The sequence below is a fragment of the Diceros bicornis genome, chromosome 14, assembly GCF_020826845.1.
Source record: "Diceros bicornis minor isolate mBicDic1 chromosome 14, mDicBic1.mat.cur, whole genome shotgun sequence".
NCBI lineage: Eukaryota > Metazoa > Chordata > Mammalia > Perissodactyla > Rhinocerotidae > Diceros > Diceros bicornis.
Window position 1 is genome coordinate 40666251 of NC_080753.1, and position 24558 is coordinate 40690808.

At 37.9% G+C, this 24558-nt stretch overlaps 1 protein-coding gene across 4 annotated transcripts; it reads left to right on the plus strand.

Moving 5' to 3' along the window:
• The first annotated feature begins 2193 nt into the window (after window positions 1-2193).
• On the plus strand, window positions 2194-24558 carry ZNF322 (zinc finger protein 322). Of its 4 annotated transcripts, none has more exons than XM_058555052.1 (4): window positions 2194-2491; window positions 3326-3405; window positions 15004-15078; window positions 20202-24558. In XM_058555052.1, the coding sequence occupies exon 4, from the start codon at window positions 20384-20386 to the stop codon at window positions 21590-21592; it is 1209 nt and encodes a 402-aa protein (XP_058411035.1). In that variant the 5' UTR covers window positions 2194-2491; window positions 3326-3405; window positions 15004-15078; window positions 20202-20383; the 3' UTR covers window positions 21593-24558. The 4 variants fall into 4 exon arrangements, with proteins under 4 accessions (XP_058411035.1, XP_058411036.1, XP_058411037.1 ...); XM_058555053.1 differs by having other exon boundaries at window positions 2194-2347; XM_058555054.1 differs by lacking the exon at window positions 15004-15078.

The window sequence follows — 24558 nt, forward strand, 5'->3', positions numbered from 1 at the left end:
CCCAATTCTGCCTCTTATCAGCTGCATGATCTTGCCCAAATTATTTAATCTCCTTGTATCTCATTTTCCTCATCTATAATATGGGGTTATTCAGAGGATTAAAGCACACACAGTTGTTGGATGATTAGTGAGCTAATACATATACAGTGCTTACAACAGTACCTAGAAGATAGTAATTATCATGTAAACATTATCTGATATTCTTTGGTGTTATCTCATATCATCTCTTTATAATATCTGACATTGCTGTCAACAACCTTTTAATGGAAACTCTCCTCCCTTGGTTGTCATAATCTATTTTTGTTTTCCTCAAAATTTGCTGGCTGCTCCTTGTTATTCTTTATCCTTTCCCCAGGCTTCCCGTTTTGCTTCTCTCTATATTTAAAATTAAAATAAAATCATCTTTCTAAAGATTTTAAGTTTGGGGATAATTGAGCTATTCCATGAACAGCTTCCCATTTCCCACAGGATGAAGTCCATTAATTGAAATCACTTTCAAATATCTCTGACATTCCTCATCTTTCATTCCTGTACTATCTTCAATTCCTTGCTTCTATGTCTTCAAGACTCACCTCATGCCCCCTCTCCTAAAGGGAGTCATTTCTGATCCTCAGTTTTAACTAAGTGCTCCTTTTCTATCCTTCCAGACTACCTCATGTAACTTCTACTGCTATCACACCACTTATGACACCTGCTGTCTCCATGCTAGCTGTAAGCCACTAGAGGAATGGGACTGAGTTTTACCTGCCTTTAAATTCCTAATACCCAGCATAGTGTCAGGTGAATTGAAGGTGCTCAATAAGCATTCGTTGAGTGAATGAAATAATGAATAAAATGAGCACTATGCTTGGTCCACTGTCTCTTGAAAGAAAAGGCTGAAAGAGTTCAACAGTTATTGCGATTTTCTTACATGCAGTGCAGAGATCCAAACCCAGTCCACTTGATTTTTATTCCAGTATTTTTCCATAATACACTCACCACTACTGAGGTGGCCATATAATTAGTGGTTCCAAACACAGGTTCTGGTATCAGACTGTTCATATTTCAGCTTCACCAGTTACTAAATGTGTGATCTTTGGCAAGTTACCTCTCTGTGCACCAGTTTCTTCCTAAGATGAAAATAATAATACGTATCTCATAGAATTTTTGTTACAGGTTAATGAGACAAAACAAGCAAAGTGATCAGAACAGTGTCTGGAACATATTACATATTCAAAAGTAAAGTTATTAAAAATTATTTCAAATATTAAGACGACTCTGGATACAGTATTTTGGCCTTACTTAAAAGTTTTCATTCAAAACAAACATGAAACTAAGCTGCTGCTCCTCTGGGGAAGAATTCCAGAATTAGGAACATGATTAGTTAATCTCGAACATGTGACTTGTTATGACCCTGATGATGCTCTCACTACTCCCTAACCCCAATACTTTGCTCACAATCCAAGTCCTTGACACACTGCCCAGGTTTTAGTCCTCTATATTCCTAGTACTCATCCTTCCCCTTCCATGTCTGAGGGCTTTAAAAAAACTTTTTCTCATTGAACAATTTAGCAGGGAAAACATACATATATTCACTCTGGAGAAAATCACATTTCTGCTCCAACCCAAACATAGGTGATTACTCTCTGTTGATTCCAGCCCAGAAACATAATCAGAAGGGACTGGGGAACCCCCTGATATCAGAGCAGTCCCATCCTTCGCTGCAGTTGTCTCCACCCACGCAAGGCCACCACTACCGCCTTTTCCATCCATCTCGCATTTCATCCGTCTCGCTGGCCACATCTTCGGGGACTGAGCGCTTCCGCTGTGCTTTGGGATCCCCCATTTCTTCCAGATCCTTCGGGGTGTTTTCCTCAGGGTCGCCGGCATCCATCTCTGTGACGCTACTCCTGGCTCGAGTCTTCTTTCAACAGCCCTCAGGAAACAGAACAAAAGTGGGAAACTGCAATACGAACAGCAGTCTCTTCTTAGACACGCAGCAGGAGAGACCTCCCTTCACCCCGGGCCCTCCGGAGGGTTCCAAAGACCCTCTAAGTCGTCTCCGGCTCCGCCCCGTAACGCCGAGGGAACCCTAGCGCAGGCGCCCCAGGGCCCCGCCCTGTTCCGGCGGCTCGGCCACTATTGGTCCAAAGGCCGGGGGGGAGGGGCTGGAGCGCCCCAGTCTCTAGGCGGCGGTGATCACGTGACTCGCGGGGGCGGGGCTGCGCCGGCCGCTTCCCAGCCAGGTTGAAAGGGCTCGCGTAGCCGGCCTTGTCGGCCCTGAAAGCGCCCCCTGGACGGCCTGGTCCCGGCTCCCCCGGCCCAGCTGCGCAAAGGGAGCTGCTGCTGGCTCTCGTCAGCCCCCCAGGTTTGCTTTCCTTCTTTTCCTGAACGTAGGCCCTTAGCTCCTCCGCCGTGGAGCCTGCGGCCGCAAGGAAACTGAAATCCGAGTGTCCGGAGAGTAACCGGAAGTGCCGTCCCTGGCGGAGGGGCGGCGCCGGCGGCTGCTGGGGTAAGCGCGGCCGCGGGGCCTGGGAGGGGCCTGGCCTGCGGGACCCAGGGGTGGGGGCAGGGGCGCGGCGGGACCGGAGACCCCCCCCCCTCGGCCTCAGCCTGGTAGGAGCAGCCCCTGTTGCTCGCGACCCAGCGGGGTCTGGGACCCCCTGACGGCGGACTGCAAGGCAGTCAATGAAAAGTTGAAAGAAGAGAGGCTTAGTATGGTCGTTCCTGGAGATAATAATAGTAAACACTGGCAGGCACTTTTCTAAGCGATCTAGATCTTTCATATTGAGGAAAAAAACCCAAGGATGTTGAATGGAGCCTCCCCCGCTAATCTTTAATGCGGAGATTAGTTATGTTGCAGTCGTATCTATATGCAGAAGAATATGGTTTGTTTAATCATTCCATAACCGTTTAGGAAACCTGCATTATATATAACTTTGTATTATATAGACTTATCAGTACATCTTGGGGTTTATAGTGGTAGCAGAATGGGTCCTTGACCTTAAAGGTGAGATAATACAAACAAAAAACAATTAGCAGAATGATTAAAATTAAACAAATAAAACAGGACTCAGGACTTTATTATGAAGTTAAAGTTAGTCATTACCCAGAGGATTCTTAATGTTTTGTCTAGAGCTGGTTGGGAAAGAACTAATGGCTACCAGTGGCAGGTACTTCTCTCAGGAGAAACAAATGTAAGCAAAGGTGGGAAAAGGTAAGATATGGTTGAAGGTTGCTGACTAGACTGGGGAGTAAATGGGACCAATATTTAGATGTCCAGCTCCAGGAAAATTATAAATTTCACAAAAATTATAAATTTCTACATTCTCGATTTTTCCTCTAGGAGAGGGAGAGTTGTGAATAGTTATGGAATAGAGACCTTTGAAGCCAAAAGGAAGACAGTTTTGAGTCTTTGTTGTTATGGTAAGTGGCGTACCAGGCTGTATGTTTCTATGTAAATGTGGTGGATTTTGGAGGGAGGTTGGAGAGGGAGACTGGGGGAGGACAAGAAGGAATGCAAGAAGATACTTGGAAAAAGGGAATGCCCCTTCCTTAGCGCCTGAGATAGCAGAGTGATAAAATTGGGTCCTATCCTACCAATTTAAGTGTAGTTTGTACTCCTTTCCAACATGTATATTCACAGTAGGCTTGTAGTAATTGCTTCTTGATCGGTTTGCAGCCCAAAAAAGGCAGTATGTCCAATGCTTAGGCAGGCTCTGGGGTCAAAAGATGGAGAGTTAAATCCTGGCTCTGCCACTTACTAGCTGTGACTTCTTGTGTAATTATTTAACTGCCCTAAGCATCAGGTTTTCTATCTGTAAGGTGCAAACACTGGTGTTAATACCTATTTTATAGAGTTCTTGGGAAGATTAAATGAGACAGTCCATGTAATCAATGAAAAATAAACGAGATAATTCCTGCCTAGGGCCTGATGCAGTAAGTATTATCTGTTTTTTAGATAATGCTTTATTGACTTCGTCTCCTTGTCCCCTGTATTCTTTAACTGTAAGGATAACCTTGAGCTTTGAAGTTCTGTATTCCAGCTGTCTGCTTGGACTTTTATTGCCTCCCTGCTTATTCTGTGCACTCTGACCTTAGCCATGGCAGACAGAACCAGTCTCTTCCTAGGATGAGGTAAGAGAAGCCTCTTAGAGGAGGTGCCCTGAAGCTAAGACTTGAAGGATATATTTGAAATTGCCAAATGGGTCAGCCAGGGTACTAGCCTAGCCTGTTATATTCTTCTGGGGCTCCAAGGATGATGATGGCCTTTTGTAGTGTTTATTCATTTGTATTTTTATTCATTCAACAAATGTATTCTAGATTCTAGGGCTATTGCAGTGAACAAAAGACAATCCCAACTCTAATGGGAGTTACATTCTAGTAGGAGAGAGAAACAAATTAACAAATATAAAATATAGACTGCAAAGTTGGATGATGATAATTGCTGTGGAGAGAAATAAAGCAGGATAAGGGGACAGGGCTATTTTAGATAAAGTAGTCAGGATGTGCCTCTTTTTGAGGAAGTAATTTTCAGTCAGAGACTTGAATCAAATAAACGAGCAAGCCACCTGGGGGAAGAGCAGTCTAGGCAGAAGGAACCATTGCAAAGGTTCTGAGGAGGGTTTTAAGGCTGAAGATAGGTGGAGGTGCAACATGTAGAGCGGTGAAAACTTGGGGTTTTATTATGAATGTGATAGGAAACAATTATAGTATTTTAACTAGAGAAGTGTCATGGTCTACTTTAAGTTTTAACAACCAGACTGTATTTTCTTTTCTAGGTGCTGACATCTAAAAGACTTAGATATGAATAAGAAAATGATTTCCTTATTTTAAGATTTTTGTCTTCTTGTTGCCCCACAGTTCGTTGGGTCTTTAGGGCAAATATGGTACCCTGGGCTGATAGCTTTAGGGAATACTCTGATTCATTTACCACGCTATGACCTTGACGTTTTTTTAAAAGAAGAGTTTAAGCCATTTATGTGGTAGAATTGCCCTCGATTTGGGTTTGTGTGATGTTTTCTCATGATTAGATTCAGGTTATACATTTTTGGCAAGAGAGCGCAGAAGTGATGTTCTGTTCTTCTCTTTGCATCGTATTAGCGGGCAAATTATATATCTCGTTACTGGTGGTGTTAACTTTGATCACTTGGTTAAGGGGTGTGTTCCAGGTTACTCTACTGTGAAGGTAGTCTTTTTCTCTTTGTAATTATTAAATATCTAGTGGGTAGATATTTTCAGATTGTTTAAATATCCTGATTCTCATAAAACTTTTCACCCACTAGATTTTTGTCTAAAACGTTTAAATAAATACTCTTCTTTTCATTGGACATGGTGATATTTTAAATTCCATCATTTCCTCTACATTTAATTGTTGGCTTTTTTAACACAAGAAAAAACTTTCCTTTCTTCCTCTTTATTCACTCTTTTTAAAAATGAGTATGGATTCCTGGACTCTTATTGTGTTACTGGTTTATTACTGTCATTTATTTTGATGTTCTCTTTGTTCTAGATTTGTACAGTGGTGGCACCTTCAGCCTGGCTCCTGGGTCCTTTTGGCATATTGTCACCACTTTTTGGGCACTTCCTTATATTCTGGCACAACATGATGTTCCAGGCTCATCTTGGTTCTAATCCCTGGAATCAGCCATTTCTCCAGGGAGCCCTGATTCCTTTCAGTGGAGAAGGGTGTTTCGAAACCAAGACTGAGTGCTTGGTATGCTCATTACTACTAGGATTTCATTGTTTCTATGCCCTGTAAGCAGACATTACTAGAAAAGAAATACATACTTTCACATGTACATACATTTCTATTTTTTCTATATGTACTTTATAATTTTATCTATTTATTTATTTTTCCCCCAAAGCCCCAGTAGATAGTTGTATGGCATAGTTGCACATCCTTCTAGTTGCTGTACGTGGGACGCGGCCTCAGCATGGCTGGACAAGTGGTGCATAGGTGCACGCCTGGGATCCGAACCTGGGCGGCCAGCAGCGGAGCGTGGGCACTTAACCGCTAAGCCACGGGGCCGGCCCTCTATATGTACTTTAAAACCTTGACTTCATACTGAAACTTCTACTTCCAGTTAAACAATACAGAGTTCAGTCTAGCCTTTCCCTTTGCTATATTTGTAACTCCCTTCTCTGACAGTGAGGAATCTGGGTGGCATTACCCATAGTGTATTTACTTATTTGTTCAATCCTAGGATATACATTAAGTAGTGTACGTGTACCACCATGGGAAAAAAAAGCCTACTAATTAGAGTATTGTTCATAGTACTTTTTATCTTTAGCTTTTTATTTTTATCTTTGTATAGTCCTAATACTGCATTAGAGTTATTTTAGTTATTATTTTTCCACTTCTGGGTGGTTGTATTATTCTTTTGAAACACAGACTCATTTGTTTTTCTTTGTATTCCATTTTAATGTTTTTCTCCTGTCTTGTCTATTTATTTAGCTGTTTTATCGAATACATGAAATATAATAGCTCTAAAAGTAAAAATGTGTGTGTGTTACAAAAATGTATACTCAGAAGTGTGACTCTCTCTCCCTCCACTCTTTCACACGAATTCCATTTTCCTGTTGTTTTGATCCCATTTTCACCTACCTTGTGATGATCCAGACTCATTTTTATCTTTTCTGAATTTCTTTTTGGTCAAATGAATAGACACATGTATAGTTTTGTATTTCTACTTCATTCTTATACAAAATGTAGCATACTTTTTTACACTATTTGTTAAAATTTATAATTTATCCTGGAAATCACTCCACATCAATTTATAAAGGTTTTCTTTATTCTCTTTTACAGCTGCATAGTACTCCATCAAAGTGGGTATACCAAGTTTATTCAGCCGTTTTCCTATATATGGGCATTTAAGTTGTTTTAAATATTTTCAAAATATAAACATTGCTACAACGAATAACTTTATGCATGTGTATTTTCATATTGTTGGAGGTGTATCATTAGTCACTTTCTAGAAATGAGATTGCTAAGTCAGATGTAAGTATGTATCTAGTTTTAGTAGATATTGCCAAATTCCCCTCAGAAGGGTCGTGCCCATTTTCATTCCCTCCAGCAACATATGCGAGTGTCTGTTTCCCTACAGCCTTGACAGCAAAATGTGTTGTCATACCTTTTAATGTATGCCAATTTGATTGGTGAGAAACAAAATTTCATGTACATTTTTATGATTTCATTTTTTTAAAATAGACTTTTTTAGAGTACTTTTAGGTTCGTAGCAGAATTGAGTGAAGAGTACAGAGTTGCCATATGCCCCCTACCACCCTCCCTCTAGCCTCTTTAACTATCAATATCCCGCATCAGAGTGGTACATTTGTTCCAATCGATGAGCTTATGTTGAGACATCATTATCACCCAAAGTCCATAGTTTACTATAGGGGTCATTCTTTGTGTTGTACATTCTGTGGGTTTTAACACATGTATAATGACATTTATCACCATTTATAGTATCATACAGAGAGTTTCACTGCCCTAAAAGCCCTCTGTACTCCATCCATTCATCCCTACCCCAACCCATGACAACCACTGATCTTTTTTACTAATTCCATAGTTTTGCGTTTTCCAGAATGTCATATAGTTGGAATCATACAGTTTGTGGCCTTTTCAGACTGGCTTCTGTAACTTAGCAGTAGGCATAGAAGGTTCTTCCATGTCTTTCCATGGCTTGTTAGCACATTTCTATTTTAGTGCTAATATTCAGTTGTCTGGATGTACCACAGTTTACCCATTCATTGACTGAAGGATATCTTGGTTGCTTCCAGGTTTTGGCAGTTATGACTAGAGCTGCTATAAGTATCCTTGTACAGGTTTTTGTATGGACATAAGTTTTCAACTCCTTTGGCTAAATACCAAGGATCACAATTGCTGGATTCTATGGTAAAAGTATGTTTAGTTTTGTAAGAAACTGCCGAACCGTCTTCCAAAGTGACTGTACCATTTTGCATTCCCACCAGCAATGAATGAGAGTTCCAGTCACTCCACATCTCCCCAGCATTTGGTGTTGTCAGTGTTTTGAATTTGGTCATTCTAATGGATTTTGGTCATTCTAACTTCTGGTGGTATCTCGTTGTTTTAATTATCAATTCTCTAATGATGTATGATGTTGAGCATCTTTTCATATGCTTTTTATTTGCCATCCGTATATCTTTGGTGAGTTGTCTATTCAGATCTTTTGCCCATTTTTTAATCAGGTTGTTCCTTTTCTTGTTGTGTTTTAATAGTGTGTGTATACATATATATAGTATATTTTGGATAACAGGCTTTTATCAGATGTCTTTTTCAAATATTTTTTGCAGTGGCTTGTCTTACTCTTTTGACAGTGTCTTTTGGAGAACAGAATTTTTTAATTTTAATGGAATTTAGCTTATCAGTTCTTTCTTTCATAGATCATGCCTTTGATGTTATATCTAAAAAGTCATATCATACTCAAAGTCATCTTTATTTTCTCCTTTGTTATCTTCGAGGAGTTTTATAGTTTTGCATTTTACATTTAGATGTATGATCTGTTTTGAGTTGATTTCTGTGAAAGGCATAAGGTCTGTGTCTAGATTTGTATTTTTGCATGTGGATGTCCAGTTGCTCTAGCACCATTTGTTGAAGAGACTGTCTTTTCTGCATTATATTGCCTTTGCTCCTTTGTCAAAGGTCAGTTGAATATATTTATGTGAGTCTGTTTCTGTTCCATTGATCTGTTTGTCTGTTCCATTCTGGTCTGTTCTATTCCATTGATCTGTTTGTCTGTTCTTTTACCAATACCACACAGTTTTGATTACTGTAGTATTATAGTAAGTCTTGAAATCAAGTAGTGTCAGTCTTCCAATTTTGTTCTCTTTCAATATTGTGTTGGCTATTCTGGGTCTTTTACTCTCCATATAAACTTCAGAGTCAGTTTGTTGATATCAGCAAAATAACTTGCTGGGATTTTGATTGGAATTGAGTTGAATCTACAGATCAGGTTGGGAAGAATTGACATCTTGACAGTATTGAGTCTTCCTATCCCTGGACATGGAATATCTTTCTATTTATTTAGTTCTTTTTTTTTATTTTCTTTCACAAAGTATTGTAGTTTTCCTCATCTAGATAGATCCTGTACATATTTTGTTAGATTTATACCTAATTATTTCATTTTTGAGGGTGCTAATGTAAATGGTATTGTTTTTAATTTCAAATTCCAATTGTTTATTGCTGGTATGGAGGAGAGTGATTGACTTTTGTATATTAACCTTGTATCCTGCATCCTTGCAATGATTGCTCATTAGTTCCAGGAGTTTTTTATTGATACTTTGAGATTTTCAACATTGACAGTCATGTCATCTGGGAGCTAAGACAGTTTTACTTCTTCCCTCCCATTCTGTATAACTTATTTCCTCTTCTTGTCTTATTGCATTATCTAGGACTTCGAGTACGATTTTTAAAAGGAATGATGAGAGGGGAATCTTTACCTTGTTCTTGATCTTAGCTAGAAAGCTTCTAGTTTCTCACCAAGTATGATGTTAGCTGTGGGTTTTCTTGTATGTGTTCTTTATCAAGATGAGGAAGCTTCTCTCTATTCCTAGTTATTTCATGTACTTTTAATTTGAATTTCTCTAATTGTGAGTGGGATTGAACATCTTTTGATATATTTAAGAAACATTTTTATATCTTTTTTCTGTGTATTGTCTTTTGCCTATTTTTCTATTAGGTTTTTGGTGTTTTCCCTCAATTTTTAAGAGATCTTTGTATAATAGATATATTATTCCTTTATCTCAAATATATATTACAAATACTTTCTGTCAGTTTGTCCATTGACTTTTGACTTTGTTCTTTTTTTTTTGCATGTGAAGTTCTTTTATTTTTAATTAAATGATCAGTCTTGTCATAGGCAGAAAACCTTTCTGTACACTGATGTTAAAGTAGAATTCACCCATGTTTTCTTCCAGTACCTGTATGGTTTCAGTTTGTAAATTCAGGTCCCTGATTAATTTGGTATATGGTGTGGGGTATAGATCAAACTGTATCAGTTTTCATATTATTACCCTGATGTTCTAGCATCATTTATTAAAAAGTCCATCTTTTCCCCGGCGGTTTGAGATGTCACCTTTATTGTATACTAAATTTCTATATATGCTTTTGTCTGTTTCTGGATTTTCTATTGTATTCCACTAGTCTTTTTATGTATTCATGTACCAGAACCACATTATTTTAATATTAGAGGCTTTATAGTATATTTTAATGTCTCATGGGGTTAGTCACCCCTCAATCTTGCTTTTCATTGTTTCCAGGATATTCTTGCATGTTAGTTTTTTCTAAGTGAACTTGAATGATAACTATAGCTAAGGCATTGTTGAATTTTCTGTATAGGGCCGGAAAGTATATATTTTAGGCTTTGAAGGCCATATGGTCTATGTTGCAACTATTCAACTTTGCCTTGTGTGGAAGAAGCCATGGATAATACATTAATGAATGTGTGACCTTGTTTCAGTAAAACTTCATAAAAACAGTCTGCAGGCCAGAATTGGCCTGGGGGCCGTAGTTTACCAACTTTTGGTCTAGTTCTATGAAGAAGTTTGTTGTTTTAATTGCAATTACAGTAATTCATAAATCTTCTTAGGAGGAACTGACATCTTTATGATATTGAGTCATTCTATCCAAGAACAAAAGACATCCTTCCATTTGTTCAGCTATACTTTTGGATCTTTCAGGAGTGTTCAAAATTTTTCCTCTTCTTCATTTTACCTAATTATTATTTAATTTATTTCTAAGTATCTTAAATTTTTTGTTATTATTAGGGAGTATTCTCTATCATTATACACTCTAATTGGTTATTTGTTTATAGAAAAAGGCTATTCATTTCTGTGTGTGAATTTTATATCCTGCTAACTTACTGAATTCCTTTATTATTTGAGTCAGTGTTAGCATTGGTTCTCTCTAGGATTTTCTAGTTATACTCTTACATATCTCCAAACAGAGATAATTTTACTTCTTTTCAGTTACTATACCTCTGATTGATTTCTCTTTTCTAATTGCATTAGCTAATACTTCCAGGTCAGTATTTAATAATAGAAGAGATAGTGGTCATTCTTGACTTGTTCCTGATCTTAGTGGAAATGACTCTACTTTTTCTCACTTAGGTACTGGCTGTAGGACTAAGGAATGTATATTTTATCATGTTAAAAAGAATATGCATTAATTCCTACTTTCTTGAGTATTTTCATCAGGAATGGATGTTGATTTCTGCTGTGATTTCTTTCAGCATCTATCGAGATCATCCTGTGATTTTTCTCCATAGATCTGTTAATATGTGGTATTATATTAATGGATTTCCTAATATTGAACCAATCTTGCATTACTTGAATAACTCCTGCTTGGTCATGGTGTATTACTTTCTTAATGTGGTGTTGCATTTTCATTAGTACTTTTCACATTGATACTGATATTGAGCTGTAAAATTTTTTTATACTCTCTTCATTAGGTTTAGTTATAAATGTTAAACTTTTTTCACAAAAGAATTGGTTTTTCTTCATTTTTAGTGCACTGGGAAACATTTATGAAGCTTTGAGTTTATTTGGTCTTTGTAAGTTTGTTAGCATTCATTTATGAAACAGTCTAGGGGTCTAGTGCTTTTTTGTGGATAGTTCCTTAATAACTTTCTCTGTTTATTCTGTGCATATTGGTGTTTTAAAACTTTTAGCCTCTAGTGGGGTTGATTTTGGTAAATTGTGTTTCCCAAGGAAACAGTCTATTTCATAGGTTATCATGTTTATTTTGTAGAAGTCTGCAGAGTGGTCTATGTGTATGTGGGTTTTGGGGTTTTTTTTTCTATTTTGGTGGTTATTTATTCCTTATCCTTTCTTATTTTGTAAATGTGTCCTTTCTCTCTTTTTTTGTTCATTAAGGTAGCTAGTGGTTTATCTGTTTCTTTAAGGTTTTCAAAATAAGTATGATTTTGATTTATAATTAGGTTTACTGTTTTCTCTTTAGTTCATTGACTTCCACTTTTATCTTTGTTTTCGTATTTTTTTTGATTTACTTTGTTCTTAGCTTTTTGATCTGAATTTAGTTTGTTCATTTAATTTTTGTATTGTTAAAAAAGTATTTAAGACTATAAATATTCCTTTGATCACTGCTTTAAATTTATTTTAAATTTAGATTATAATATGTAATATTAGATGTTAGAAATTCTGTTAATTTTTCATTTCCTCATTCACTGGAAAGTTGCTGTAATTATTTATTTTTTCCCCATTTGGGAGTGGTGTTTGTTATTTGATATTTTAATAAATTTCTAGTTTTACTGCAGAATGTTGCTTGTGTCACTTTATGGAACTTAGATGACAGATTTTTGTGCCTGATTCATGTGTGCTTGAGGAGAAAGTTTATTCCTTATTATTTCAGGTGTAAGTTTCAATAGATATCCATAACATTTACTTATTAATTAGATTATTTAGGCTTTCTGCATCATTACTTATTTTTGGTCCACTTTGTAAGTCTTTTTACCGACAGTAATATGTTAAGTTTTCTTATTATTAATGTTTTTATCTATATTTCTTGGTATTAATTGTAGTTTTTACTTTTTTATAAAGGTGACTGCTATATAATTTGGTACACAGGTAATCATAACTATTATAAGCTTTATTGTAAGTATGGCTTTCAGAATTAAAAAGTGTCCTCTTTCATGTTTAATGCTTTTTGGCTTGAACTCTACTTTGCCTGATATCTGGAATACAAGCCCTACTTTTATTGTTTCCGTTTGCCTGGTATTCCTTTTCCCACCCCTTTATTTTTAGCCTTTCTGAATCACTTTGTTTTAAGTGCCACTTGTATTTAGCATGTAGTTGGGTCTTGCTTTGTGAGCCACAGTAAAAATATCTTTTAATAGATGAGTTAAAACTCATTCACGTTAGTTGAAATGATTGATATGTTTTGTCTCAATACTCTCATTTTATTTACATTATATTTGCCCTGTTTTTTTCTCCATGATGTGTTTTGACTGCTCTTTAAATTTGTTTTAAAATGTTTGATTTTTGTTATAATAGCTACCTTTGTACTTAGATTTTTTTAATGCCTTTAGTCCCATTTTCTTATTTAACCTTTAGTTATCTGGCTTTCAAAGTTTTTAATAGTATCTTTTAATTCCTACCTGCCATTAATGCAATAATCAGTGAGGTTATGTTACTTTGTTCTTTCTCTCTTTCTTCTCCAAATTTTTAGTTGAATACTTTCTATTTTACTAGAGCATAAAATGTTTAACAAGATCACTAATTCAGCGGCACTTTACCACTTTTGCCATTGTGGTAATTTTTTTTTTATACTAGATGGCATTTTTAGAAGATAGTAAGGAGATAGATTGTGCATTTTTTAAATTTTCCTTTGCTTTAAATTTTCCTTCATCTTGAAAGACCTTAAATTTCTCCTTGTTCCTTTTCTCCTTCATTGTGCAGTCCAAAGGAGTCCTCTTCCTTCCTTTTTATTCTCTTTTTTCCTGAAGAATTGCCCCAGGACTGCTTCTTCAAGTCTTGTGCACACTAAGTCTTTTCCCTGTATGCTGCTCTGATCAGAACTCTTTTTAAGTTTTTTCGTGCTTAGAGTGGGTTTTCTCTTTCCAGCAGGGAATTTTAGATTGATTTTGCCCACTGCTAGCTCTCCTCCTGCCTTTACCCCACATTCCCAGATTGCCCTTGCTCTCATTGATATCTTGCGGCTAGAATATGAGATATAGCCAGGTGGGACTTGGTGAGGATGTGGCTTTTGTGTAGTGCAGTTGTTTTTTCACTTGTTCTTATTGCTTTTAAAGGATGTGTTGGGAGATTTGGATTTCTGCAGCCACTATTATCTTCTCTCTTTGTTTTCTAACCATTATTTCTTCTTCCAGACATATTTTGTTCTTTCTTTTTCCATGTTTAAGTCAGTTTCCTGTCCACTGACTAGTCGATTTTAAGTTGTGGTGTGGAAGCGCATAGGTTTTCTGAAGAATCCCAGTTGAATTATGTTTTATAATTTTCTTGACTTCTGTGTTTCAACCTCTATTGAGTTCAGGCCAGGGGATACTGAAGCGACCAAAAAAAATAGTAAACTCACTGCTGGTTAGGGTGTGCTTTAAATTTTGGTCTTCTTGTTCTGTGTGCTTTTTACTTTTCAGAGTCCTCAAATAGGTGAGCTGTACATTCTGTCCAGATTTCAGCTGCATTCAGTGGGAGAACAAGGGTGGCATGTGTTTACTCCATCTTACCTGGAACTAGAACCATGAAACATGTCATCTTAATACTGGCAGCTATGGACTAAGTGTCATAGAGACCCGCAGCTGTATGCCCCCATATATTGTCTGGATCTGAGTAGTTCCGTTTTTGCTTCTGATCCTCAGTAGCAGAAAGGTTGTTGAGGGAACTGAAAGTCTCAGTGACCTGGAATAAGGCAGGTTAGAGCTGCTGAGGGAAGAAATCAAAGGATAGTTCTGGGCTCTCCAGCTTCTTTATATGCCCATAATTGACTCCTCCTGAATTGTTTATGACTGAAATATAGATCAGTGTAGGCTGTTGTAAATTTTAAATAACCAAAGTTGTGATGATTGCATGCCTTCCAGTGAAGAAAGGGTGCTGATAGTAAGGTGGTGGTTTGGTTATAGTGCCAAGTGTACTGTGTAGTCCCTGTTGTGCTTTACATGAGGGCGGCCTGAGTTCCTGTGGGGAAGATGATGCCTTAGTGTTTTCAATATACCACTGAGATTTAGTCTTACAGGCCCTTTCCTTCAATGTTGTTGTTATTCCAAGGAAGCAGAATACAAGATAGATTGTGCAGATGGTTTATAGATTCTTTATGGTCCTTTTTCTCCAAAGAATCGTATGGGATGGCTGAGGACTATGATTATTCTCTTCAGAATTGAGGGATTAAGGGATTATATAAGAAAATCCATTTTCTCTTTTTAAGGAAACTGTGGTTTGCCCATTTTTAGGTTCTTTGAGTGAAATGATCTGGTGCTACGTCCTTTCATATATGACTGTTTATCTTTTTCTTGTCCTTATGTTTTACAGAATGGCATCTTCCTTGAGAAATCAAATTCTCAGGACCAGGAAGTAAACACTGCTTTTCTTGAATCTAGATTCTAGGTAAGCTACAGTTTCTTCAATCTTTTGAAATGTACCTTCTCTCTCCTAGACTGCATCTTATCTGAGTAGCTCCCATCCCTTGTGGCATTCAGTCCTTTTCCTTTACCAGATAAGAACACGAGTAGGATTTCAATAAGGATTCATTCATGCACTCAGCAGATATTTATTAAGCACCAACTGTGTGCCTGACACTGCTCTATATACAAAGGAAAGAGCAGTAAACAAAACAGACAAGATACCCTTGCCATGACTTAGCAATAGACAATAAACGAATACATAAATTATATAGTATGTTTTGAGGTGACAAGTGCCATGGAGAAAAATAAAGCAGAAAAGGGGGATAGGGAATACTGGGGCATGGGGGCAGTTCACAGTTTTAAATAGGGTCATCAGGAAAGGCCTCCCTGAGAAAATAATAGAAGTATCTGAAAAAGTAGTCGAAGGAATTAAGAGAGAGCTGTGAACATACCTGGAGGGAGAAGGCTATAGGAACAAGAAGGGAAAGGCTAAGGCCCCAAGGGGATTGTGTCTGGATGCGGAACAGCTAGGAAGCCACTGTGGCTGGATTGGAACATGCAAAGAGAAGAATAGTAAGAGAGGAAGTCAGAGAAGCAGTGGTAGAGGTTGGCAAGGCAGCTCACTTGGGGCCTCTTGGGCTCTTGTCAGGATCGAATGGGAGAGGAAGCCATTGAGGGGAACAGAAGAAGAATATAATCTGGCTGTTGTAACAGGATTTCACTGGCCACAGGATTGAGATTTAGAGTGTAGGGAGGGTAGTAGTAGAAGGATGGTGCATTAGTCGGCTAGGGCTTCCATGATAAAATACCACAGACTGGGCAGCTTAAATAGCAAATTTATTTTCTCGCAGTTCTGGAAGCTAGAAGTCCAAGATCAAAGTGTCAGATTTGGTTTCTTCTGAGATCTCTCTCCTTGGCTTGCAGATGACTACCTTCTCTCTGTGTCCTCATATGGTCATCTCTCTGCACATTCATTCCTAGTGTCTCTTTATGTGTCATAACCTCCTCTTATAAGGACACCAGTCAGATTGTATTAGGGCCCACTCTGGCATCTTCATTTTAACTTTGCTTGCTAAAGGCTTTATCTCCAAATACAGTTTCATTCTGAGGTAATGAGAGTTTGAGCTTCAATGTGTGAATTTTGGGGGCATCCGATTTAGCCCATAACAGGTGGAGACCAGTTAGGAAGTTATTACAGTAATCCAAGTGAGAAATGAGAGTGGTTTGGACTGGGGCAATAGCAGCAGAAGTGGTGAGAAGTGGTTGGGTTCTGGTTTTGAGAATGAAGCCAACAAATTTGTTGATGGTTTGATTGTGGAGTGTGAGAGAGAAGAATGCAGGATGACTCCAAGGTTTTGGCCTGAGGAAGTAAAAGGATGGATTTGCCATCAACTGAAATGAGGCAGATGATGGGTGGAGTAGATCAGGAGTTCAGCTCCACTGCAGGTCATTTGCTGACTTCCTTTGACTATAAGGCAAGAGCAGATACTAGGCTAGATGCTACTATATAAAAAATAGGAGTGATGTTCTTGGTGACACTTAAGGCTTTGAGGGTTGATTGTGGCAGGGACAAAGTCAAAGTGTACTCTGGTGCTTAATACCTTGTATGTTGTTGTTAGTGGTTTTTTTTGATAGCTATTTCTAAAGATGCCCATGGTTCGTGGATAATCAAAGCTGTGTTTTCTATGGATGCCTGTCATTGCATGCAATCTCTTAGAACTCTGAGTCCCACTTACATGAATCAGCAAAGTGAACTCTGAGACACAGCATCTTGGTAAATACATAGAATTACATTCATTTTCTAAATAAGAGGATGGAAACGTGCTGAGTTTGAAGATATTTTATTGGGTAGCAAGAGTTCATTTGATGGGTCACGTTCATATACTTATTTCCTAGAAAACCCATTGTCAAATGAGCAGAGAGAAATGGTCTTGGAGTGTAAGGAATTCTTCTGATACTGTGAGAATCACTTGAAAGATGTAATTTGGATCAAAAAAATGTAATTTCTAGAACACTTCAGTAGATCATGGCAACATGATAGAATATTTGAAATCTAGGATTTGTAGTCACTGTATGTAGCATAAGCATGCTCTCTCTGGTTTTGCTTACCTCCTTCCATTTCTCAAAGCCTGTTTGACTTCATACTCTTTTAGCCTTGCATCATATTTTTCTCCCATTCTGTCCCTCTATAGTTTCAATGCTGCCTTTCTTGTGGATCTATATGTGTCTTGATTCTCAAACTGCATTGCTCCTACCTCATTCAATTTTCTCCTAGCCCCTAAAACTAAATTTTAGAACATTTTTGAGTTGACAATTGAAGCCTTTCTGTTTTTATATTTATAATATCTTTTTTCTTATTACAAGAACTGTTTCTATGTATTGCACATGAAAAGTGTATAAATTGTTAAGTGAAAATTGGAAATCTTATTAGCAAATTGAAGAAATAGAAAGTGATCCATCTTAGCACCATGTCTTCTAGATCCTTTTGACTCTTTGTTTTCTCTGAGTTCAGGTATCCATTGCTTATTCTTCTTGTATAGTGTTTTGAGTTCTGGTCCATTACACTCACTGGTGTGCTGTATTCGGTAAGCTCTATTGTTTTCATTTCACATGAATGTGTAGGCTCCAGTCCTACACATCACAGTTGATGAACTGTCGACTCTCTCTCCAGAAAAATGTACATACACCAAATAAAATTTTTGCAATCAATTTCAAAGGTTTCATAGGTTACTTAGGAATCCATAGATTCCAAATAAGATCTGTTCTAGGTTTGAGCACCTACTCTGTGCCAGGCCCTGTCCTAAGTGTTAGGGAAATAGCAGCAAATGAAATGAACCAAAATCTCTGTCCTTTAGGGGCTTACATTCTATGGAGAAAAATAAAACAGGAAAGGAAAGGAGTAGTGTTGTATGTGAGGGTCAGCTGGGATGGAAGTGTGTTATAATGCAAAATAGGATGGTCAGATATGGCCTCACTGAGAATATGACAGTTTAGCAAAGATTTGAATGAGATGAGAGAAGGAGCTGTGAAGATCTTCAGGGAGAACACTTTAGCCAGGGAGACACAGCAAGTACAAAGACCCTGAAATGGGAGTGGACCTGGTTTGTTTGAACAACAGAAAAGAGGCCAAGGTGACTGGCATGCAGTTAGTAGAAGAGCAGAGAAATGAGTCAACATGGTAAGTTGGAATCAGATTTCTTAGGGGCTTGCAAGTTTCTAACAGGAGCAGTTTGGTGGAGTGGTGAGAGTGAATGTTTGATTGGAGTGTGTTCCAGAAACCTTGGAAGACAAGAAATAGAGACAATGAACAGACTAATTTTTTTTGAGACGTTTTGCTGCAGAGAGGAATGGAAAAGTGAGACAATAGCTCGTGGGTGAGGTGATTGAGAGAAGTTTTCTTGTTGGTTGTGCTTTTGTTTTAGGAGAGAGGTAACAGCCAGTTTGCCAATTAGTATGATCCAATAGAAAAGAACAAATTGGTAATGCAGGAAAGAGAGGATAGACTTGCTGGAGTGATGTCCTTGTGGAGAAAAGGGGTGGAATCCAGTACACTGATGGAAAGGTTGTCCTTAGATTGAGCAGAGGCAGTTTGTCATCCATGGTAACAGAAGGAAAGATGGAGTGCATGACCACACTTGCCAGAAGTTGGTTGATGTGGTGGTGGGAGCACATGGAAATGGTTTTTTACATTTTTGTTTTTGGTGTGTGTGTGTGTGTTGGTTTTGTTTTGTTTTGTTTTTTGGCTTATTAAGTTTTCTTAGTAAAATAGGAAGCAAAGTCATCAGCTTTTACTCCCTAAATGATGGAGGGGAGTTTTGAATGTATGAGGAGAGGATCAAACATGAAATGATCATTGAAAAGAGTTAAGTGTGAAGGATATGAAAAATGATGTTTTTTTCCCTTTTGTTTCTTATGTTTCTTCTTTATTATATTATTGGCAGTTGATAAGTGTAATGACTTATAATTCCCTCTGTACTTCTCTCTTGAATCAGCCCAAGGTTTTTCATTAGCATTAGTCTGTATTTCTGTATTTCTTGTTGGCCATCTTTAACTCATCTAGTGGTATAGCTTTAGGGAAAATAGGTCTTGAGTAGAAAGACCTCAATGTTTCTCTCCTCTCTCTCTCTCCTTTTTAATCTCCTAGTCATTTGAAGGTGTGTCTGTCTTCCTTATCCAGGAGGAGTGGAGCGTTTGGAGCCTGAGCAGAGGACCCTTTTCAGTAGTGTTATGATGGAGAATTATGTAATTGTGATCTTTCTGTGTGTAAGGACTTATTTCTTTAAGATGCTCAATCCTTAGATATTTCAATATGTGTGCATCCCTCTAAACAGGAGAAAAACTTTTCCACATCTCTTCACTGTACAAAGAAAAGCCTGGCATAAAATCACATTTGAAGTCCAGGTTTTTATCTGTAGTCAGTCAGGATTTTTCTTTCTGAGCAAGGTTTGTGCTCATATGATCGTGTCAAAGCAGAATCTTAGGCCCTTTTATCATAATAGCAGTGATTATGAGAGTTAACTCAGATTGCTTACCATGAGATACATAGTGATTAACCTAGTATTCAACTCAACCATGTGGGGTAATTTCTATTATTAATCCATTTTATAGATGAGGAAATTAGGTATTCCGTCATTAAGTAACTTGCCTAACATCACATAGCTAGGATGATAGAGTCAGAGAAACCTTTCTTCTCTTTGTACGCTGGGAATTCTAATGATCATTAAGCATTTCCTTTCAAACCCTTCTACAGAAACGGCTGCATATTCACAGTCCCCTTTGGTTTGTCCCCTTTGTTTTTCTTCATGAGCAGGCATACTGATGATTAGACCTGTCTTGGTCACTTAGCTGAAGCAAGGGGAAGAGGAAGAACCCTGGTTTTGAGATGACTCAGGTTCATAAAAGAAACAGTTCTTCCTGGTACTTTCCCCATATATGTTGCTGATTAGTTTTATATGAGCAAAGAGGAAAACTAACTGATTTCAACCCCTGCAAAACCTAGAGCACTTAGGGACTTTGATATAGAATTTGTCTTTTCTGCAGTGATTTTAATTTTGAGCATTCTTTTCTTAGTTATAAGAATATAAATATTTCTCCTTTGTCTCACAGGGTTGGAACTACCAATTCAGGAATTAGTGTATATAATGCTGGAAACTTGTAGAGAGGAACTGCTCATGACTGAAAGGCTGAAAACAGATGTATCTTTCAAATTCTTATCAAGAAAATGACTATGAAGAAAATGATGGGTCAAGAAGACCAGTGGAAAACTCCCTAGGAGAGAGCCATAGAAAATGTACACTTCAGAAGAGAGATATAATCAGAGAACTCAGAAAAGGAAAATATATCATGTATGCCCTCAGAAGGGTAAAAAGATTTTTATTCATGTGCGTGAGCTCACTCAAATAGATGATCAGATATACCAGTGCCTTGAACGTGAGCAAAACTTGTGTAAAAACTTAGCTCTTATTATGTGTGAGAGAACCCATACTGGGGAGAAACCTTATAGATGTGATATGTGTGAGAAAACCTTCATCCAAAGCTCAGATCTTATTTCACACCAGAGGATCCACAGTTACGAGAAACCTTATAAATGTAGTAAATGTGAGAAGAGCTTTTGGCACCACTTAGCCCTGTCAGGACACCAGAGAACACATGCAGGTAAAAAATTCTATACATGTGATATTTGTGGCAAGAATTTTGGTCAGAGCTCTGATCTGCTTGTCCACCAGCGAAGCCATACGGGCGAGAAACCATATCTATGTAGTGAGTGTGATAAATGCTTCAGTCGAAGTACAAACCTCATAAGGCACCGAAGAACTCACACGGGTGAGAAACCATTTAAGTGTCTGGAGTGTGAAAAAGCTTTCAGTGGGAAATCAGATCTTATTAGCCACCAGAGAACTCATACTGGTGAAAGGCCCTACAAATGTAATAAGTGTGAGAAAAGTTACCGACACCGTTCAGCCTTCATTGTTCATAAAAGAGTTCATACTGGGGAGAAACCCTATAAGTGTGGTGCCTGTGAGAAATGCTTTGGCCAGAAATCAGACCTTATTGTGCACCAGAGAGTCCACACGGGTGAGAAGCCGTATAAATGCTTGGAATGTATGAGAAGTTTTACTCGGAGTGCCAACCTAATCAGGCACCAGGCAACTCACACCCATACTTTTAAATGCCTTGAATATGAGAAAAGTTTCAACTGTAGCTCAGACCTTATTGTGCATCAAAGAATTCACATGGAAGAGAAACCACATCAGTGGTCTACATGTGAGAGTGGCTTCCTTCTAGGCATGGACTTTGTTGCCCAACAGAAAATGAGAACTCAAACAGAGGAGCTGCATTATAAATACAGTGTATGTGATAAAAGCTTCCACCAGAGCTCAGCCCTTCTTCAACATCAAACAATACACATTGGTGAAAAACCATATATTTGTAATGTAGGTGAGAAAGGTCTTGAGCTCAGCCCTCCCCGTGCATCAGAAGCCTCTCAAATGTCTTGATCAGACAAGAAGTTATAATACCATAAAAAATGTATTTACATGTCAGAGAACTCATTAAAGTGAAGAACTCTAGGCAAATCTTAGACTTTCCTCAGAGCTCAGACTTCAATGGGGACCAGAGAATCTGCAGTTGTAGGAATTTGAGAAATGGTTTGCCCATAGAGCTGCCCTAACAGAACACCTTATCAATCACTACAATGAGAAACCTTACAGTGCCGTGAGTTTTGGAAAACTTTTAGTCCAAGCTCATATCTGATCACCCACAAGAGGATTCATACAGGTGGGAAACCTTACCAATGCAGTGAGTGTTAGAGAGCTTTCTAGCAATGCTCACCCCTCCTCATTCGGAGAGAATTCACATTGGAGGAACTTTAAATGCTGTCAGTGTCAACATTGCTTCAGACACATGTTCATCTCATTGGACGTCAGAAAGCCCACACTGGGGAAAAACTCCAGCAAGTGTGAAAAAAGCTTCTAACAGAACTATGACTTTCTTACCCATCAGAGAAGCCATACTGGTGAAAATTTGTATATTTATCTTGAATGTGGCAAAAAGCATTAGTTGGAGAGCCTTCTTGGGTTTGCACCAGGATAACCCAATCTGAGGAAAGAACTTTCAAAGTCTCTGAATGAGAAAAGCTTCTGTCAATGATCAGCTCTTGTGGTCCACCAGGGAACTCACATAAGTGAAAAACCCCATAAATACCTTGAGTCTGAAAAAAGCCTTGCTAGAAACTCCTACCATATTGGGCCCCAAAGAACCTACTCTGAAAAGAATTTTGCTCTAGTGAGAGGTCTCATTGTGGACTGTGTACATATAATAGGTATGAGAAGAACTGTTATCATAGCTAGTTGACCCATATGGTAGAGATGACTTTTAATGGAGTCAATATGTAAACAGTTTTTTAGATACCCAGAAGCTTGTTCTGGGAGGAGCTAGGGCAGGTCAGGGTAGGCCTGATGGGTAACTCAGGTGAAGATGCTTTTCTTTTATCTGAACCACTTAATGAGTACTTTACTTTTACTTTTTAAAATTTGGAAATCCAATAAAGGAAAGGACTGTAACCTTGTAATAGAAGGTGTGGCATGTGTTACTGTTGGGGAAAAGGAGTATATTGACTTTGTCTCTGTTGATTTTTTTGTTCTTGGCTAGAATGGGGTCTAATGTGTTGATAGTAGCATGGGAACCTTTTGCTGGTAGTGAACTATTCAGCTAAGGAGTAGTTATCAAAAGCTTTAGATGAAAACTAGATCAAAAGTTTTCCCTTTGGAGGGCCAACCTCATTTAAAGAGGCAGAATTCTCAGCTTCTTACTTAGTATAAATTGAGGCATACCCTCCTCACAAGCTTCCTTTCCCTAAAATATCCTCAGATTATCACTGGTATTTGAAATTTCAGTTTTGGAGATTCATTTCTTTTCAACTCAGAAATGCAAATTCCAGGATAATAGTTAAGATGTTGCTAGTATCCATATTTTTGTGACTTTATCATGTGTCTTTCAATGATAAGATATCCTCATCAGCTCCTTGCAGAATAGTTAAGGATAGACTGAAAGAAAGGTTTAAGCCTGAGTAGGCAGAGTAAAATATATAATGCATTATTAATGGAGGAGCTAGACTTTTTGATTTTCAGTATCCTGACTCCAAAGCTGGTGTTCTTTTCCCTCCATTATCCTGCTGTTTATAGAAAATCAAGCCCCATAATGATATGCCTTTCATTTGTTTCAGTTTTGCCAAGGAAAGAGGATACTTTTTATTCCCAGGTAAAGGATTGCAGTCACCACAATATAAGGTATATATTTGGCTTGGAATGTAGAATTCTAAATACTAAAAGGGAAAAGTAGTTGGCAGATTCATCAGAGGTTTAAGGGTAAGCACTTATCTCCAATTTAACAGGATAATTATGATTATCTTTAACATTCTCTAGAAATACTTTAATTAATCCAGGAATCTATAAGTGGATACTTCTGAGGTTTTTTCCTTCCCTCAGATTAAAAGACCTTTAATATAAATACTTAAGATTCCTACAGTATCTGGGAGTCTAGACTGGTGAATAAATATTTTGTTGCTGGTCTGATCCTCTGGTTTATCTTAGCAAATCCCTGAACTTTAGAGAGTGTTGGCATTTGGACTCATGGAGGTGGCCAACTGCTGCCTTGCATGTGGCTCTAAGCTTTGATCCTAGCGACTCATTGATCATTTTGAAATCTTAGAGTCAATGCGTGTAGCTCATAGTGATAATAAGGAATTTGATCCTAGGATTTTTTCTTTTCTTTTTTCTTTTAGAAAACAGATCCTGGATGTTTATTTCATCTGATGTGTTTTAGTAATTTTCGTAAATAGCTCTCATACCATGAAAGTTGCCCAGTGTGATAAAACACACGAGATGTATTTGTTTCTCTTTGGTGAAAATCATGCCTATCATTAGTATATGTTTGACAGTTGTAATACTACAATAGTTGTGGGTGTATGGCATGGTGGCGATGAAAATTAGTCCTTATGGCTACTTGTTAGTCATTAGAGAGAACTCAGAGAAGGGGACAGAGTTGGTATCATTGGCAGGGCAATGACTTGACCCTTCTTTCAACTGATCTTAACTGGTAATCGTCTCTAGTGTTTAAATAAATTAAGGATGGACCATCCCTCAAGCAGAGAACTTTGGGGGTATGAAATAGGTCTGAGGGCTTTTAACCATGGGGAAAAGCTGTTGGTAGTATTCATCTAGCATAACCTGAGGTTGGAGAGGACCACTTGGGAGCCTGTAACCAAAACTAGAAGGTAACTTCTGGGATGGATGGAGGTTCTCTTGAAACAGTGCCAACCTAAATCTACCTCAGGTAAGTAGTTAGAGTAACTTTTTCAAGATTTCAGACCAAACGAGACACTTGTATCAGTCAATGTATTCCTATGCTTTAATGTTTTTGTTTTCCCTTAATTCTTTAAATAAACATTTGTTCTGAAAAATTC

What these genes read in the sequence shown, in the direction of transcription:
- ZNF322 (XM_058555052.1), top strand. Translation starts at nt 20,384, where the DNA reads ATGTACACTTCAGAAGAGAGATATAATCAGAGAACTCAGAAAAGGAAA.